The sequence below is a fragment of the Nannospalax galili genome, unplaced genomic scaffold (genome assembly GCF_000622305.1).
Source record: "Nannospalax galili isolate Female #2095 unplaced genomic scaffold, S.galili_v1.0 scaffold612, whole genome shotgun sequence".
Lineage (NCBI taxonomy): Eukaryota > Metazoa > Chordata > Mammalia > Rodentia > Spalacidae > Nannospalax > Nannospalax galili.
Window position 1 is genome coordinate 1,206,970 of NW_008333388.1, and position 15,897 is coordinate 1,222,866.

Here is a 15,897-nt window from a genome sequence, read left to right on the forward strand (position 1 = left end):
CCCCAGGGAAAGAACCCTGACCCCAGAGCCCTGAGTACTGACTTCAAGGCTTGGGATCTCTCACTGGGTGACTGAGTAGGCATTTGACCTTGCCTTGGCTCTCTGCTGGCACGCTCTGTATAACCTGCCATGCACCCTGCTGTAAGCTTGGGCAAGGAGAGCCCAGACACACGTTCTGTTCGTCAGGCCCCTAGGTCCCACTGACAGCAAGATCTAGCCTAGCCAAGCAGCCACCCTCTCCCATCACATGGTAGTTCCAAATCAGAGCACATGGTGTGGCTTTTTTTTTTTTTTTTTTTTTTTTTTTTTTTTTGCTTACTAGGAGCCTCTGATCTATGCTGAGCACGTGTTGGTTCTCAGCGGGTCCTCGGGTGGCCGCCTTCTACTTTTTAGCTTTGGCCTTCTTTCCTTTGTTGGCTTTGCTGGGCTTAGGATAGTCCTCAAAGGCCGCCTGGCCTGCAGTGATGGAGGGAAGCGGGGGCGGAGGAGCACCTAGGCTCAACCTCTTCTTCTGCAGCCTCAGGTCCAGGATGTTGAAGGCGGCCTGGATCTCGTACTGTAGCAGTTCCTGCAGGCACGCGATCTGGATGTGGATGGCCTCACTGACCAGGCCCTCTAGTGCCTGCGGGACACACCCCAGTGAATAGGCTGCGGACAGCTGAAGTCCTCCTCCCAGCTGGGGGCTCCCCACTCTGGTGGCCCTCGTCTGTGGCACACCTCCTGTCCCTCCCTATACAGCTCACTGCTTTCCTCCTCATCCCCTTCAGGTTCAGGGTGACTATCATTTGTTCTTTGTATAGTTCTCAGACCGTAGGCTAATGGCAGGCCATGCCTATATGGCCACAGCAAGCTCCTCCCCTTTCTGCCGTCTTCACATCTCACAGTCCTAGTGGCTTCATTGGGGGGACAGGAAGCTGCTTCAAGTGGGGTTATCCCTGGACCAGCCAGCCTCAGGAAGAATGGAAACTCAGCCCCCATCCACCATTCTAACCAGCACACTGACTCCTCACATTCCTGATCCCATAGTGTTCATGGCTCAGTTATCCAATGCCCAAGTTCCCTGTAGGGAGCAGACAGCAAGGGGGAGTTTATGCATGATATTTGGGGGTGATAAGGGAATATCCTGGGGTATGATGTTGCTTGTAATGTATTTCTTTGAAATTTCTTATTTTTATATAAAAATCTGTTACAGCATTTGCCCCAGAATATTCTCTTGGATTTTTTTTCCAGTATAAAAATGATTATCTTCTCCTAGATCTTTGGGGAAAATTGGACTCCATGAAGATGTGTCCTGTTTGCTCTTTGTTGAATGCCCCCCTTGGGCTCACTGCCAGGGCTCCCAAACTCTGCCAGGGAGCCCCACGGAGGATGGAGGGGAGCTGAAGGAACTGTTGGAGAATCAGGGGGTGATGAGGAGCAGGAGAGTGTGAGGCAGCCTGCCCCGGCCTGCCCCACTGAGTCTACAACATTCCACAACAAGGTTGCTGAAGACAGGCTGTCACTGAGGTTGCTGGGTACCCATCGAATATCTGTTGTAGTTATTGTTGCTTTGAGACTGGGTCTCATGTAGCCCAGGTTGGTCTCACTCAAACTCTGTATAGCTGAGAATGGCCTCAAACTACTGATCCTACTGCCTCTGCCTCCCAAGTGCTAGGACCACAGGTGTGTGTGGCCACACCCAGCTGCCTGCTCCAAGCCTTTAAGCTCGTAGGTCGCACCACATCTCCACTGCTACGTGTCAAGGAATTGAGTCCGAGGAGTATTGTCTGACCTGTTAGAGGACAATTTTTAGCAATTTCCCAGGCATTCTGAAGGAATATTGCACTGTCCTCTTAAGCTGACAACGCAGAAGCCAAATCAATGAACAAACTAAGCAAGAAATAACAGAACTCCATTGAAAGAGTCTCTATAACTCCCCCTCTCTCTGTGCCTTTGTAAGCCCCACATACACACATACACATATATACACAAAAGCACAAATACACACAAACATATGTACATACATATACACATGTACACACATTTATACACATCTATACAAACATATACATACATACACACAGAGATATACACACATATACATACATGCACATGCACACACACATGAACACATGCACATGTACACACATGTACAGAGACACACATGTACTCAAGGCATGCACACTGGCTTGTCTCTGTTCAGAGATGAGGCGACAGAGATAACATCAGTGCTTGTAGCTAAAGCTCAGCTCTGTGGAAGAGCTGGTGGTGGGGGCACTGGATCCTCAGGGGTTTATGGTTCCTGCAAGGGCCCAGTCCTCAATCTCTATCTCTCTGTCTCTCTGTGTGTCTATCTGTCTCTGTATCTGTCTGTCTCTGTCTCTCACACACACATATCTCTGTCTCTGTCTCTGTCTCTCCCACACACATGCTAGACTCCTCTAGCGCTCTCTGGGCCATCTGCTCACATGCCCACCCTGATCTATCCCCACCCTGGGTCCCCACAGATGCTGGCTCTGTCTGAGATGAAGCCTATTCGAACATTCTGTAGCAGGTCAGAGCTCCATGTCACATTCTGCCTTTCTCAGCGTAATCTGTCACCAATCCACGACAGTAGAAAGTGCTTGGACTTCAAAGTCATGAGGCCTCAGACCACTGTGAACTCTACTCCATGGAAGCTTGGTGGCTTTGAGCAAATGATGTTCTCTGACCCCACTGTGTTATCGCTAAAATGGGGACTTGAGTCTCTACTTGCTGGGATGTTGCACAATGGCATGCATGCAGAGCATGGGAGACACTAGATGCCATTGTCACCCTCTGTCCCCCTTCCCCACCAGTGCAGACATTAAAGGAGGCCTATGCCCTCCCTGATCTGTCCAACCTGGTGTTTCAGGGAGGGGACAGGCAGAGCCTCACCTCCCTCCTCAGTGTCTGGCGGGGCTGCAGCTCCACGGGTGTCTCCTCGCCCCCGAAGACCTTTTGCAGCATGTGCAACTGCTTCAGGCGCAATGTCTCCTTCAGCAGCAGCACATTGGCGTGCTCTTGCACCTCCGCTGAGCTCAGCTCGGCCACCCGCTGCTCATGCTTCCACAGGTCCCTGTCTACGCCCTCAGTCAGTGGAAGGGGCTGGGGTGGTGAGCACACTTGTACATGGGCGACTCTCAGGTTGACCTCCTGGTCCTGGCTCAGGAGATACTGGTAGAGTTTGTAGTGACGGATGAAGGTGTTGTGGAAATAGTCACAGAGGGCCAGCAGGTGAGTGATGTTGAATTGCTTCTGGTAATCCCGAAGCTTGTTCCCTAGGATCGTCACAGCCTCCGTGATACAGCAACCTGTGGATACAGTGTGAACTAAGGAGATCTGCTGGCTGTGAACAGATCTGACCTCAGAGCCCAAATCCTGACTGATTCTTTAGTGTCATTCATTAGCTCCCCAAAGCTATGGATTATGCCACATTTCCCTCTTTGCCTTGGCTTCCAGGAAGCTCAGAGCCAATCTGCAGTAAATTGTATTTGTCCCATTTTTGCCTACAGTATTATTTCACTCTTTTGTCTTCTAGCTCTTGAAGATCTACCTCAGCTGTACTTTATATTGTTTCCACTTCAAACTCCTCAGGAAGGAGAAGAGGGAATAATAAGAGGGTTCCACTATGTGTTCAGGTAATTTTGATCCTGGGGACTTGTGGGGCAGAGTTGGACAAATATCATTGACCTCACAATAGAGTCAGCTCTGAGGGTAGAACCGAGGTGGAGCTCCTCAGAGAGGGATCTATCCTTTCCTGTCCCTTCCCATGCCTGAACCCAGCTCTACTCCAGTGCAGTATGGGTGGGGACAGAGCTCACCTCAGCCTGGGACTTGACACAGGAAGTGGAGATATGGCTTAAGAACATGGCCCTCGCCCAGTGAGAACTGGTTCTCACAGATGCCATGGCTAAACACTGTAAACTTCACATCTCTCGTTCCCTCCTCTGAAGGGTGGGAGCTTGGTCAGGAGACCACCTGTCACACACACACACACACACACACACACACACACACACGCACACACACACGCACACGCACACAGAATCCTGGTCTGCTTAATGGCCATGGAGGTCAAGTGCTGGATGCAGGCACTTGGCTTCTTCAGGAGTGGGGTGGATCCTCTGCATAGCCCTTCCTCCTTCCTCGTTTTCTCTGTACACCCTTCCCTATCCCCTCAACCCTAGAGGAAACTTCACTTCTGATTGGCCCCCTCCTGTGTCTGAAGGCAGAGGTAACTTGGCCTCTCCTCAAGGGTTGTGTTGAAAGTCTTCCACCCTGGTTCCACACTCACTTTTGGCTCCCCACAGGTTGCCTTGCTCTGTGTGGAGTACTGACCATCATCTCACGTCTCTGAGGACCAGGGGCCAAGGCGGTGTTGCCTTGGAAAATGATAATGGACAGAGCCCTGCTTTGCTGAGAGCTTCCTTAGCACACAGTGGGGTGGCGGGAGATTGCTTCATGCATTTTTAACTCTCTGTTGCTATGACCAAATACATCACAGAAACAAACTTAAGGGAGGAAGGGTTGGTAATATTTTGGCTCAGAGGGATTTGTCTGTCATGGCAGGAAAGGTGTGAAAGGCAGGGCAGTGAGCCTCTGCTGTGGCCATAGACATGTAAGGAGGACACTATTCACACTGTGGTGGACCAGGAAATAGAGCACAGGGCGGGAGCAAGCATCAGATGCAAGCTTCAAAGGTCCTTAGCTAACTGCCATCAGGGCCACCTGAAAATCACACACCCTCTTAAAATATTGTCACTCATTGGGAAACAAACATTCCAAACATGAGCTTTTGAGGACATTTCAGATTTAAACTATACCACATGGACTCCCCAGGAGGAGGAAGAAGGGAGGTGTCCACAGGCTCAAGCCTAGGACAAGCTAGAGACCTCTGGGCAGGCAGGCTCCTTCATTCAGGGTAGAGGAGCAGGCTTTGGGTGAGAACCATGCTTGTCTCAGGGGAAGGCCCTGGCTCACAGGCCTGAGACACTTTGTGCCTTCCCAAGGCCTAGGACACAGGACCTTAGAATCCAGTGTGAAGTTGAGGACAGTGTGAGTTGAGGACAGTGTGAGGTTGAGGACTGTGTATTTACCACAGACTTGTACAATCCTGTGGGCTGATGTGTACGTGTGCTACAGCCTGCTGCAGGGGAGGAAGCCACAGATACTATGGGAGTGAAAGCACTGTCAGTCACTGTGAGAAAAGTCTCCCACCCTCCGTCCCTCGCTTCCTTCCTCCCTCTGTCCCTCCTTCCCTCCCTCCCTCCTCTTCTCCCTCTCTTCCCTCCCTACTTTTCTTCTTTCTATCCTTCCTCTCTTCCTTCCTTTCTTCATCCCTTCCCCTTTCCTCCCTCCCTCTCTTCCTTCTCCCCCCCAAGTTCCTCACCCCCTCCTTTCCTTTTCCCTCCCTCCCTCCCTCCCTCCCTCTCTCTTTCCTTCCCTCCCAAGGTTAACTTGTCAAACTGTGGCTGACCCTGTGAACTGTCACTGTCTGTCTCTTATGAGCTACTCTGCTGGTGCTGACAGCACTGAGACAAAGCAAACACACCAAGTGTTGGTGGGCGAGGCCGTAGCAGGTAGCCAGGGTGCTCAGCAAAGAAAAAGCTGGACCAGAGAGCACTGGGGCGAGAATGGGTCCTCCTGCAGAAGGAGATGGGGCTGGGCATGTGGCTTTGTCCCAGGCAGAGGGGCGCAGAGCCAGGCAGGGAGGGTCAGCCCAGTATGGAGAGGGAGAGCTGGAGGAACAACAGTGTCAGGTGGAGGCAAGAAGAGACCCCTAAATGTGCTGCAGATGGCAGCAACCATTGAGTGGGGAGGGACCCACAAGCAATGCTCAGCAACCAGAGCCAGGTGTTTGGGGGCATCTGAGCAGGTTCGTGGCAGGGCAGGAGGTGAGCTGAGTTCTTAAGGGTGGGGTTGGGGACACTGTGAGCAGGAACAACAGGCTGTGCTGGGTGGAAAGAAGGATGTGGACTCTGGAGGAAGGGCTGGGAGCAAGTGCTGGTCTGGATCACCAACCAGAGGCTCTTGACAACTGCCACTCCTGAGAGAGGGACTGTGTCAGTGCCTGGTGTCTCTTGGTGTCCCATTCTCACCCAGAGCCGGGTGTCTGAGTATGTCAGACCCCTCCACAGCAAGCACAGTGATGGTCAGCACCATCATCCCTGGGAATACAGAGAGATGAGCATGAGCGAGAGGCTGAGGAGCCACTGGTCCCTTATGTAGTTACTGGCCTGAGTCCAGGGCCAGTTCAGCAGCTCACATTGCTGTGTACTACTCTGCTGTGGCTTGCCCCAGCAGCCCTGACATATCACCTGCAGTAGCTGCTTTTCCTGTTGTGACATGATACCTGGAAAAAGCAACTTAAAGGAGAGTTTGTTTTGGCTCACAGCTTTGGTCTATCACAGTGCAGAGGAGTGGCTCCATCAGTGGCCCCAGGAGCATGTAGTAGAGGATAGCTCATACAGTAGAGGCTCAGGACAAAAGATGAATGGCATTAGAACCAGGGTGGGCATCACCTAGTGACCACAGCCTTCAAAGCAGGGCCATAATTGGGGACCCAGTACTCAAACACGAGCCCATCCCATGGGTGACCGTCCATATTCAAACCCTAATGTTACCCCACTTCTGGCCTCCCTCTCTGCATTCTGCCATTCTTGTGTTCCTTAAACACACACACACACACACACACACACACACACACACATTTTTTTCTTTTTTTCATCATTCTTTTTAAAAAGATGTATTTGTTTTCAGTCTATGTGTATGAGTGTCTTGCCTCTATGTATGCAAGTGCACGACATGTGTGTATACCCACAGAAGCCAGAAGGGGGCATCAGATCCCCTGGAACTGGAGTTACAGATGGCCATGCGGGTGCTGGGAACCAAACCTGGGTCCTCTGCAAGAACAATCAGTGTTTTTAACTACCAAGCCATCTCTCCATTCCTCTCTTCTTTCTTTTTTTAAGATGTAAACAATGCTATTATATTGGGTTACATAAGGTTATTTTCACTCAAATATATACTGTCCTTTGAGCATATACCCTCCATACCCCCCTGCTCTTTTACCCTTTTCTTTGTTCCCCAATTGTTTCTACTTTAATGTCATCTGTACACATACAATTTTATGACTCTGTAACATACACATGGATTGGTGGAACAGAACAGAGGACCCAGATATAAACCCATGCAGAAAAGATTCCAAAAATATACATTGGAGAAAAGACAGCCTCTTCAACAAGTGGTGTTGGGAAAACTGGATATCCACATGTAGAATGAAACTAGAGCCCTATCTCTTACCCTGTATGAAAATCCACTCTAACTGGGTCAAGGGCACATACTTTCAATGGGACAAATATATCTGTGCTATTACCATAGTCTGTGGCCCAGCTTGACCAACAGCCACAATACTCAACAATGAACTTCTCTCTCTGGGTTTTCCTGGGTGTCATACACATCCTGGTTGGTGGAGGGAAAGATCATGCCTGCTGGGAGCCCTACACTGTGGCTCTCAGCCTGCATTCTAGAATCACCTGGAACTTTCTAAGAATGCAAAAATGCTTCTCTCTACATATATATAGCCCCATCTTAATCCAGGTGAGAACTAGGACTGGTTTCTGGGCGGGGACTGGTCCCCAGGGCTCCTTCTGGAATTGCTTCCTTGTGTCTGGTATCAGAGCTACTCTCAACCTCAGGCACAGGGGCCACCAAGCAGGGTGAACATCAGGAAGACAGAGCTTCTGCTCTGCCCAGTGATCAAGTCACTCCCACTTGGGTCCCCAGTCCATCAAGTGCTGCAGGGTCTCTTCTTGCACTGATGTGAGCCTTGGGCTTCTCAGATTTTTAGGCATGGTGACTGATTCTATTATGTTTTTGAAGAGTAGTGATGCCTCACAGTGGCTTCTTTGAGACGCCCCAAAGTGGCTTCTTTGAGGATACTCACATATACTTCAAATTACCTAAGAGCTGAAGACACATATAAATATACCTGTGGTGCAAGCCAGGCCCAGGCTGAGAAGGTCCTGGAGCACAGAGGTGCTGAAAGGGGAGCAGGGTGAGGTGTCTGGGTACTGAGCTGTGGGACCACTCACCAGGGAGGCAGGACAGGTAGGGGATTGATTTCTGCCATGGAAGGGAGTTTAACAGAATGATATGAGGGAACCCACGGGGTGGGGGTTAGGGGGTGGGGAGGTGGGAAGACAAGAGGGATGGACATGGGTGGTACGCAGAGTGCATGTGGCAGTGTTCATGGGTCTACAGTGAGTCTTTGAAAGGTAGGTGGGTCCTGTGAGTCCAGGCTGGGGACAGACAGGTTTGGATATACACTTTGGACAAATGGGTTTGGGAAGGGCCTGTAGGTCACCCAGAAATCTAGGCGTCACCATGGATCCCCAGTACATCCAAGAGTGGGTTTCAAGACTGCCTTGGGACCCCAGAATCACAGCAGAATTTTGTAGGAACAGTTCTTTCCCCCGGCCCTGTGGTCAAGTGGGAATAGAATCGTCAAGTTATTGTTAGAAACTGTGGGAGAGCTATGGAGGCCTCAGAGGTGGAGAGGTTGGGTGGGCCTCAGAAACAAAGGGAGCAGTCAAGTGGGGGCATCACTGAGACCTGGATCCTAGGGGTTGGGCAGGAAGTCATTGCTTACATCCATCAAAGATGGCCTATGGGCCTCTTTTGCAATGAGCTGACCCAGCAGACCCTTTCTGGGCTCTTCATACCCCATCTTGCCAGAAGATGCACTGCTCTGTGCAACCTGCCCTGTCCTGGCAGTGCGCAGGGTGGGGCCCCTCGCTCCTCTGTGCACCTCTCTGTGGGGCCTATGTGTCTTCCTCTTCCTCCAAGGCCACCCTGTCCTCTCTGAGGTCCAGCAGACAAGCATAGGGTTTAGACTTGAGTCAAGAAGTCTCTTTGAGATCGAGGCTAGCCTGGTCTACATATCAAGTTCCAGGCCAGCTGGGGCTACAGGGAGACTCTGTCTCCAAAAAAGATACACACACAAACAAGTGTGTGAGGACTGTCCATGTCCAAACCTCCCTAGCACTTTTCATCCAGCCTCCTTCAGGGGTAACAAACACTAGTGTGGCCTTTGTTCTAGGTCAACAAGAAGCAGCTCTGGTTGAACTTGAACTTGTACCCCAGACACTGCCTGTGCTCAACAGTTCTTGTTCATCTCTGGCTTGTGAGATACAGTCTTGGGCCTGAGACAGACGGAGCTCTGTGTCCCAGTGACTCAGCAAGGAGGGATTAAGTTGCAGAAGTCTTTGGTAGAGACAGGCAGAGCTGGGCCTGCTCTCTGCTCTTCAATAACAGGGAGTGGTCTTCATTTGCATTGGCCACTGGGAACTTCCTGAAGTCAGTCCCCAAGCCCCTGGAGGCCAGCACCTGTGAGGAGGAACAGAGTGGAGGAGGACAGGCTTGATGGAGCGAGTTGGGAAGGCTTTGCAGACAGCAAAGCCAGGCGCTTGGGCAGAAAGGGCTTCACACGGGATCACTGGTGTCTTCAGGGCATCACAAGGAGAGTGGAGAAGAGCCTGGCCTGGGGGTGAGGAGGGCATGGAAATGGTCTAGAGGAGCTGCTTCTTTTGGGTGGGCATGGAGGAAGACCCAGGTGTCTCTGACAAGATAGTCTGGTCGCCCCTGTTTTAGATCCAAGGCAGCAAGCAGAGTCAAGCCAGAATGCAATCTGACAACTTGACCTTCCCAGCAGTGAGGCTGGGACAGTAGGAGGTAGAGTGGATGCCAAGCTTATCACCTCCATCTGGCCCCATCCCATGTCTCCCAGCAGTGTCCCGGGTTCTTGGGTGGGTGCTGCTGACACCCTCCATCCAGGACCTGGCACAGTCACTGCTGAGGGCCTGGCAGAGTGGCATTGTCATCTGAGTTGGAGAATCCCACAGCACTGTGCCACGTGCACTGAGCCCTTCAGGTACCCCAGTCTCTCTCAGCTCAGGGAGGCCCACTCCTCTCCATGGGACACATTGAAGCTCAGAGAGACTGAGAGATTTCCTCAGGAATGCATAATTGGTAAGGGCCAGAGTCAGAATTCCAGCCCTCAGTCGCCTCACTCCAAGTGGCTTTGAGCTCTCCTTGTAGACTCAGAGGTAGACCCAGTAAAGACCTAACCCTTTTAGTCACAGTTTTCTGTGACTAAAAGGAAGTGCTCTTTGTAGATATTGATTCAAAATGCATGTTCTGCCAGAGACCTTTAAAATATACCCATCTAAGGAACTAACAGTCTCAATATGCTAATGAGCTCAGCCATCAAAAAGGGTGGAACAAATGCATAGATTTTCAAATCTACTTTGGTCAGACCCTCTTTCTAGATCAAGGAGCCATTTTGGGAGCTACAGAGCAAGCTTAACAGGTCCAAAGAAAGGATGGGACATGCTCCAGCCCAGGGCTCAGGGCCTAGCAATGGAAACTATTTCTACTCCTGACCTGGAGAAGTACAAATTTCTTATTGGATCCAGACCCTGGGGCTTCTTGGTGGTCAGAAGCGTCTCTGAAGGGTGACTGGGCACAGACTTGAGGGGAAAGGATGTCATGGACCAGGGTAGGAGGTAACATCTACTGTTGTCCTGGGGGTGGACTCTGGTTGCTCTGCTGACCACTGGCCCCTGGGGACAGATAACACTTTTAAAAACGAATTTTTATTTATTTAATTTAATGTGTGTGAGTGTATTGCCTGCAGAGACCAGAAGAGGTCGATGGATCCCCTGGAACTGGAGTTACAGATGGTTGTTAGCCACCATATGGAAGTTTGGGAACTGAACCCCGGGCCTTCTCCAACAGCAGCCAGTGCTCTTAACTGCTGAGTCCTCTCTCCAACCGCAGGACTTTGAGGTAAGAGTCATGAGATTTCTCCACGTTTGCTTGGCACAAATTCCATCGTTCCCACTTGTCACCAGGACTCTGGGTTGCTGACTGTCCTATCTCCTCTGCAGAGCTAGTGGTCTCCTCAGGGGTATCTCCTCTGAGCTGTAGGGACAGGAGAGTGAGAAGTCTGCTTCCAGCCCCCCTGGGGGAGGACCAGCAGGATTCCTCAGCCACTGAGTGGAGGATGGCTTTGACCTTCTGGCCCAGGCTCAGAGTTTGGCTTTTCCATAGAGCGGGTTGGCATGCCCTGTGAGAGCCTGGACCTATCCATATAGCCACGTCCTCACTTGCACAAGTGACTGTTGAAGGCATCAGTGCTTTTATCTGGAAAATGGAGCCAATAAAAATCTTGCCTTGTTGGGTTCCATGAGAGTGTGAGTAATAACGTTTCTCATAGTGCCTGGAAAGCACTCAATAAATAGCATCTTTGTGCTCATTGTGGGCATCTTCGCCTTCTCCTCAGATCCCTACCAGCACTTCTCTGGGGGAACTGTGTGGTAATCTGGAATCCACCGGGCTCTCCAGATGTGGGGTACCAGCTTAGAGCCCCAAGATCTGGGTTCAGGGTGGCCTCCATCCATGGCTGGTGTGGGAGGTGAGGCATGGGTACCAGGTGACACTCCAGGAGAGGCTTTTTCCTCCTTGGCCACAACAGTAGCAGAGAGCAAGGATGGCTGGGCTCAGCTGGATCCCTGGTCATGGGGCAGGAGCGTAGGAAAGGGCAGGCATTTCAGTCAACTAGGTGATAGGAAGAGAGTGACTTCCTGGGTGAAGTGCTTATCTTGAAACTCTGGTGACCAGAGTTAGATCCGGGAACCCATGAAAAGGTGGAAGGAGAGAACTGACTCCACAAAGTTGTCTTCTGATCTCATGTATGCCATGGCATATAGGCCTACATACACTCCTGATTATAATGATTAAAAAAAAAAGGATTGGGTGAGCAAGGTAGCGCAGGGCCATCAGACAGGCTGAAAGAAACAGGTTTTGGATCAAGAATATGTAGAACATTCCAGAAGTGATTGCTGTTCAACCATGGCCTGGGTCTTCCAAGAAGTGATGCTCATAACAAGACTGACAGCTGTGTGTCACAGAGCTCAAGAGGATGCTAGAGTGTGCTATTGGGTGGGTTGTGAATCAGGTGACCTCATGGGCTCCTTTCCACTCTAAGGAGCTCTGGGGATTTCCACGGAACCAACAGTCCCCTGAGTCACAGCAGGACACTGTGGGTGCTGGGGAACTGCAGCTTGGGAGGGGAGCATCAACTCTGAGGCCTCACCATCTTTACTGTCACTGCTGAGATGGAAACAACCAATCCCACTGTGTCAGGAAATGATTCTGGACAAGCCTGACAATCACTTTACACACCACACCCTCCCCTCGATGCTGGGCCTCAGCTGGCTGAGGAGGGGGCAGAAGAGATGAGCTGAGGGTCACAGCAAAGGACCTCAAGATCGGCCTGCAGAGGGGTCCCAAAGGTGGCCAACACAGGTGGCACTCCCAGGACAGGATACATCAGCTGACAGTCACAGCTTTCCCTCTCAGCCCCGCCTGGGACGCTTACCCCATGAGGCCTTCCCACTGCCAGCTGGAACCAGTCTCCAGGCTCATGCCGTATCTGACTCGATTGGGTCTCAGTGTCTCACCTTTAAAATACTGCCTGCCATACCAAGCCATAGGGAAGGTTGCAGATGCCATGTGTTAAGGCTAAACTTGCTGGCAGCTGCCCTTGGCAGAATGGATGGCCTGGTCAGGAAATAGGGGAAGGTTCCTATGGCAGTCTTGTGGACAGCGTCATGCCCGGAGAGCTGTGACCTCACTCTTTATAGCTTTTGAATTGCTGTTTTTAAGACAGGATCTTGTTGTATAGTCCTGGATGACTTTGAACTCAGAACCTCCTGTTTCAACCTCCTGAGTGCTGGGATTGCAAACAGATGCTGTCACTCCTGGCCTCCCACCTCACATTTACCCCTTATAATCCCACCCTCCAGATCTCAGAATATTTTGTATTTAGGGACAGGGCCTTTAAAGAGGTAGTTAGGATTAAATGAGGTCATTCAGTCTAAGTCAGTCCTTACATGAAAAGAAACGGACATGCACAGAGGGAGACCATGTCAGGACACAGGGAGGAGACCACAACCAGACATCACAGCATTGTCTCGGGAGGAATCAGCTTGCTGGGTACCTGCAACCTTCAGAACCCTAGGAAGCAGGTGTGTGTTGCTGACCCTCACTGGCTGTGTTCTCTGAGCCATGCACTTAGGGAAATCTCTGAAGTCAAAGTTGCTAATCTGTCTCAAGAATAGTCTCTGTAGATCACCAGTGGCCTCAGTGGAAACCTCAGCAAAGAAGCTGCATCTTGGTCTAGCCTGGTCTGAGGAGCTCCCTGCCCAGTCTGTCCTTGGCTGTAGGAAGTGGCACCTGCTCTCTGCTGGGCCTGTCTGGAGTTCTACAGAGGGAGAGGACAGAACCCATGCATGGCCTGAGAGGAAGAGTCACATTGGCTAGTCTGGTGAGTCACTGCCTCCTCTAGGTCCCCAGGCTGCTGGGGGCAGGCAGGCAGTGGCTGCTTTCTCACCCCCTGGTGGCCTGGCGACATTTCCTGGAGAATCAGGAGTGGTGTGGGTGGAACTGCAAATGCCAGGTCCATGACACATTTTGCCCAGCCTCTACCCACTGGTCTTTCAGGTTGCCTTCCTTCTAACCCCAGGATTTAGTGGCCAGGCAACAGGACAGGGGGTCTTCCTACTTCATGTGTCTAGATGGACTAAGAGACAAGAGGATGTAGTGACAAGAGATGGAAGCAGCAGGGTGGTGGCAGGAGCCGGCTGGGGAGAGGCCCTCAGGTGAGCAGGGGACATGGGCAGAAATTAAGTCAGAAGCTGTCCTGTTCCCTTCATCCCCCTTTCTGCTCAGGGTCCCCTCTTCCCTCCCAGGGCCTAGGTAAGCAACATAAAGTCTGCCCCTTCCTGCCATTCCCACCCACCAGGATGTCCCGCACCGGAAGAGCTTTTCCCATTCCCCATAGTTGGTGACCTCACCCTTAGCCTTGGGGGACAGCTGGATATGAGTTGCCCAGACCTTCCCGGAGGCCTGTCGTGAGGGTGCCAAGTACAGGTCTCTTTCTTTTGGCCTGGAGTTGAGACCAAAAGATCCTGGGAACCCTTTGCCAGGACGGAATCAACTTATGCTTTTGAATAAAGGGCCGCCCTTTCCCTCCCAGTGCCGAGCTCAATTGGGCAAGGAGATAAGCTGAGCTGGCAGCCATCCTGGCACAGCTCTGAATCACTGTTGTGCAAACAAGACCGCTCCTTAAACTCTGACTGCCAACATCCTCATCTGGTGTGCAAACAGAGTGCAACCATGCTTAGCCCAGGTTAGCCACAACAAAGCACCCTGGGGAAGCCACCTGCCAATAGAGTGGCAGCCAGTGTGGATATCAACCGGAACAGAAACTAGTGGATCTGGCCCGTGGCCCTCATTGCCTGATCCTGTGCCAACACCCGTGATATGTGTGTTACACCTAGCAGGGGCTGGGGCAGGATACTGGACAGGGGACTTGGGTGCCCTCATCAGGACAGTGTGCATTTCCCTCCACTCGTGCAGGTAGGCAGTGGTGATTTTGTGCATGGGTGCCAGGGCGGGTCATGGCATGGAGCAGCTGGAATAGAGGGATATCAGAAGTTCTTTAGGTTTCCTTTGTGCTGACCCCTAACCTAAACCCATCTGCAGATGAACGGAAGACAAGTGATGACCTAATCCAGCTCCTTATCCTGGATTACCTTTAGGTGGCACCTAACACCCACCCTGCGCTTGGTATATGCCAGTCATTCTGCTGTGCGCTGTGCTGTCCCCCTGAATCCTGACAACTTATGAGTTAGAAGAGTCATATCACTTTGCAGCCAGGGACCCGGAAACCATGCACCTGCTTTGTGGAGGTAGGCAACGATACAGGCGGAGGTGGATTTGAACCCATATCTGTCTGCAGATCTGATGTCTCCTCCCTCCGAGACACTGTCATACCAGCTGAACGTGTGCCCAAGGGTGGAGTGACCTGGACAAGGTGAGCTCTTCACTGCCTCTATGCACTGTGAGCACCCTGCCCACGGCCATTGAGACCCACTCATTCATCCATTGTTAACGTGGTCATCATCACCTGGCAATGCAAGCATGAGGGGACAAAGCCTAGACCCTATCTGGGAGCTCCAGTCTTTCTGTGGCCCAGCCTTCCTGGCCGTAGAATTGTAGGTCCTTAGGGAAGAATTCAGTGTGAGTCAAGGAAGGACAGTTCACAGACACAGGCTTCATAAGATGACCATGTTGCGTGGCAGGAAGGAGTGCTGACAGGAAGCACATGCATACATGTGGAGCCCAGAGAAGCTGTGAGCTGTGAACTACAGGTCTGAGGTGTCTAGGGTCTTGGGGAGGTAAGGCTGTGGCTGGATAGTATAATGACACAGACTCAGGAAGACCAGCTGAGCCAGCTCAGAGCAGTCCCCAAAGTGGAAATCCTAAAAGCCAAAGTTCCCAAATCTGCAATTCCACAATTCCATGGGGGACAGGCTACATAGGAGGGGTAGCCAGCCAAATTCTGCGGTTTCAGTTGTATCCAGGGAGAGTCACCGAATAGTTTACCCAAGTACTGCTTATGACCATTCATAAGCAGTACCATGCTGTCCTTCAAAAGAACTACCTTCATCAGGGAGCTTTTTGACCCTCAGTATCTGAACCAAGGACACAGGCTAGTCTTCTAATGCTGCAAGACGTGCTGGTGGCTGACTGCTCTTGCTTAGGGACTGGACCCTCAAAGAAGATACAGATCTATGCACCACTAAGTGTAATAGAAAAACTAACAGCTGGTGCCCTGGAACACTCTTGTGGGCTCAACTACTCAGGAGGCTGAGGCAGGAAAATGGCTTGTGTCTGGCCCAGCCATTTGTGATCAGTCTGTGTAACACAGTGAGATCCTGTCCCATTAATTCATTAGTTAATCTAGAGAATGATACATAACAGAAACTA

The 15,897-nt window shown here is 51.3% G+C and overlaps 1 protein-coding gene across 1 annotated transcript in view; it reads right to left on the reverse strand.

Moving 5' to 3' along the window:
• Positions 1-382: 382 nt before the first annotated feature.
• The window catches only part of CUNH8orf74 (chromosome unknown C8orf74 homolog), a 19,994-nt gene continuing 4,479 nt past the window's right edge, over positions 383-15,897 (reverse strand). Inside the window, exons 3-4 of the mRNA XM_008828099.1 lie at positions 2,896-3,311; positions 383-622 (exon numbers count right to left, since the gene is read on the reverse strand). Coding sequence (XP_008826321.1) covers positions 383-622; positions 2,896-3,311 — 656 coding nt within the window. The remainder of the gene's footprint in view (positions 623-2,895; positions 3,312-15,897) is intronic.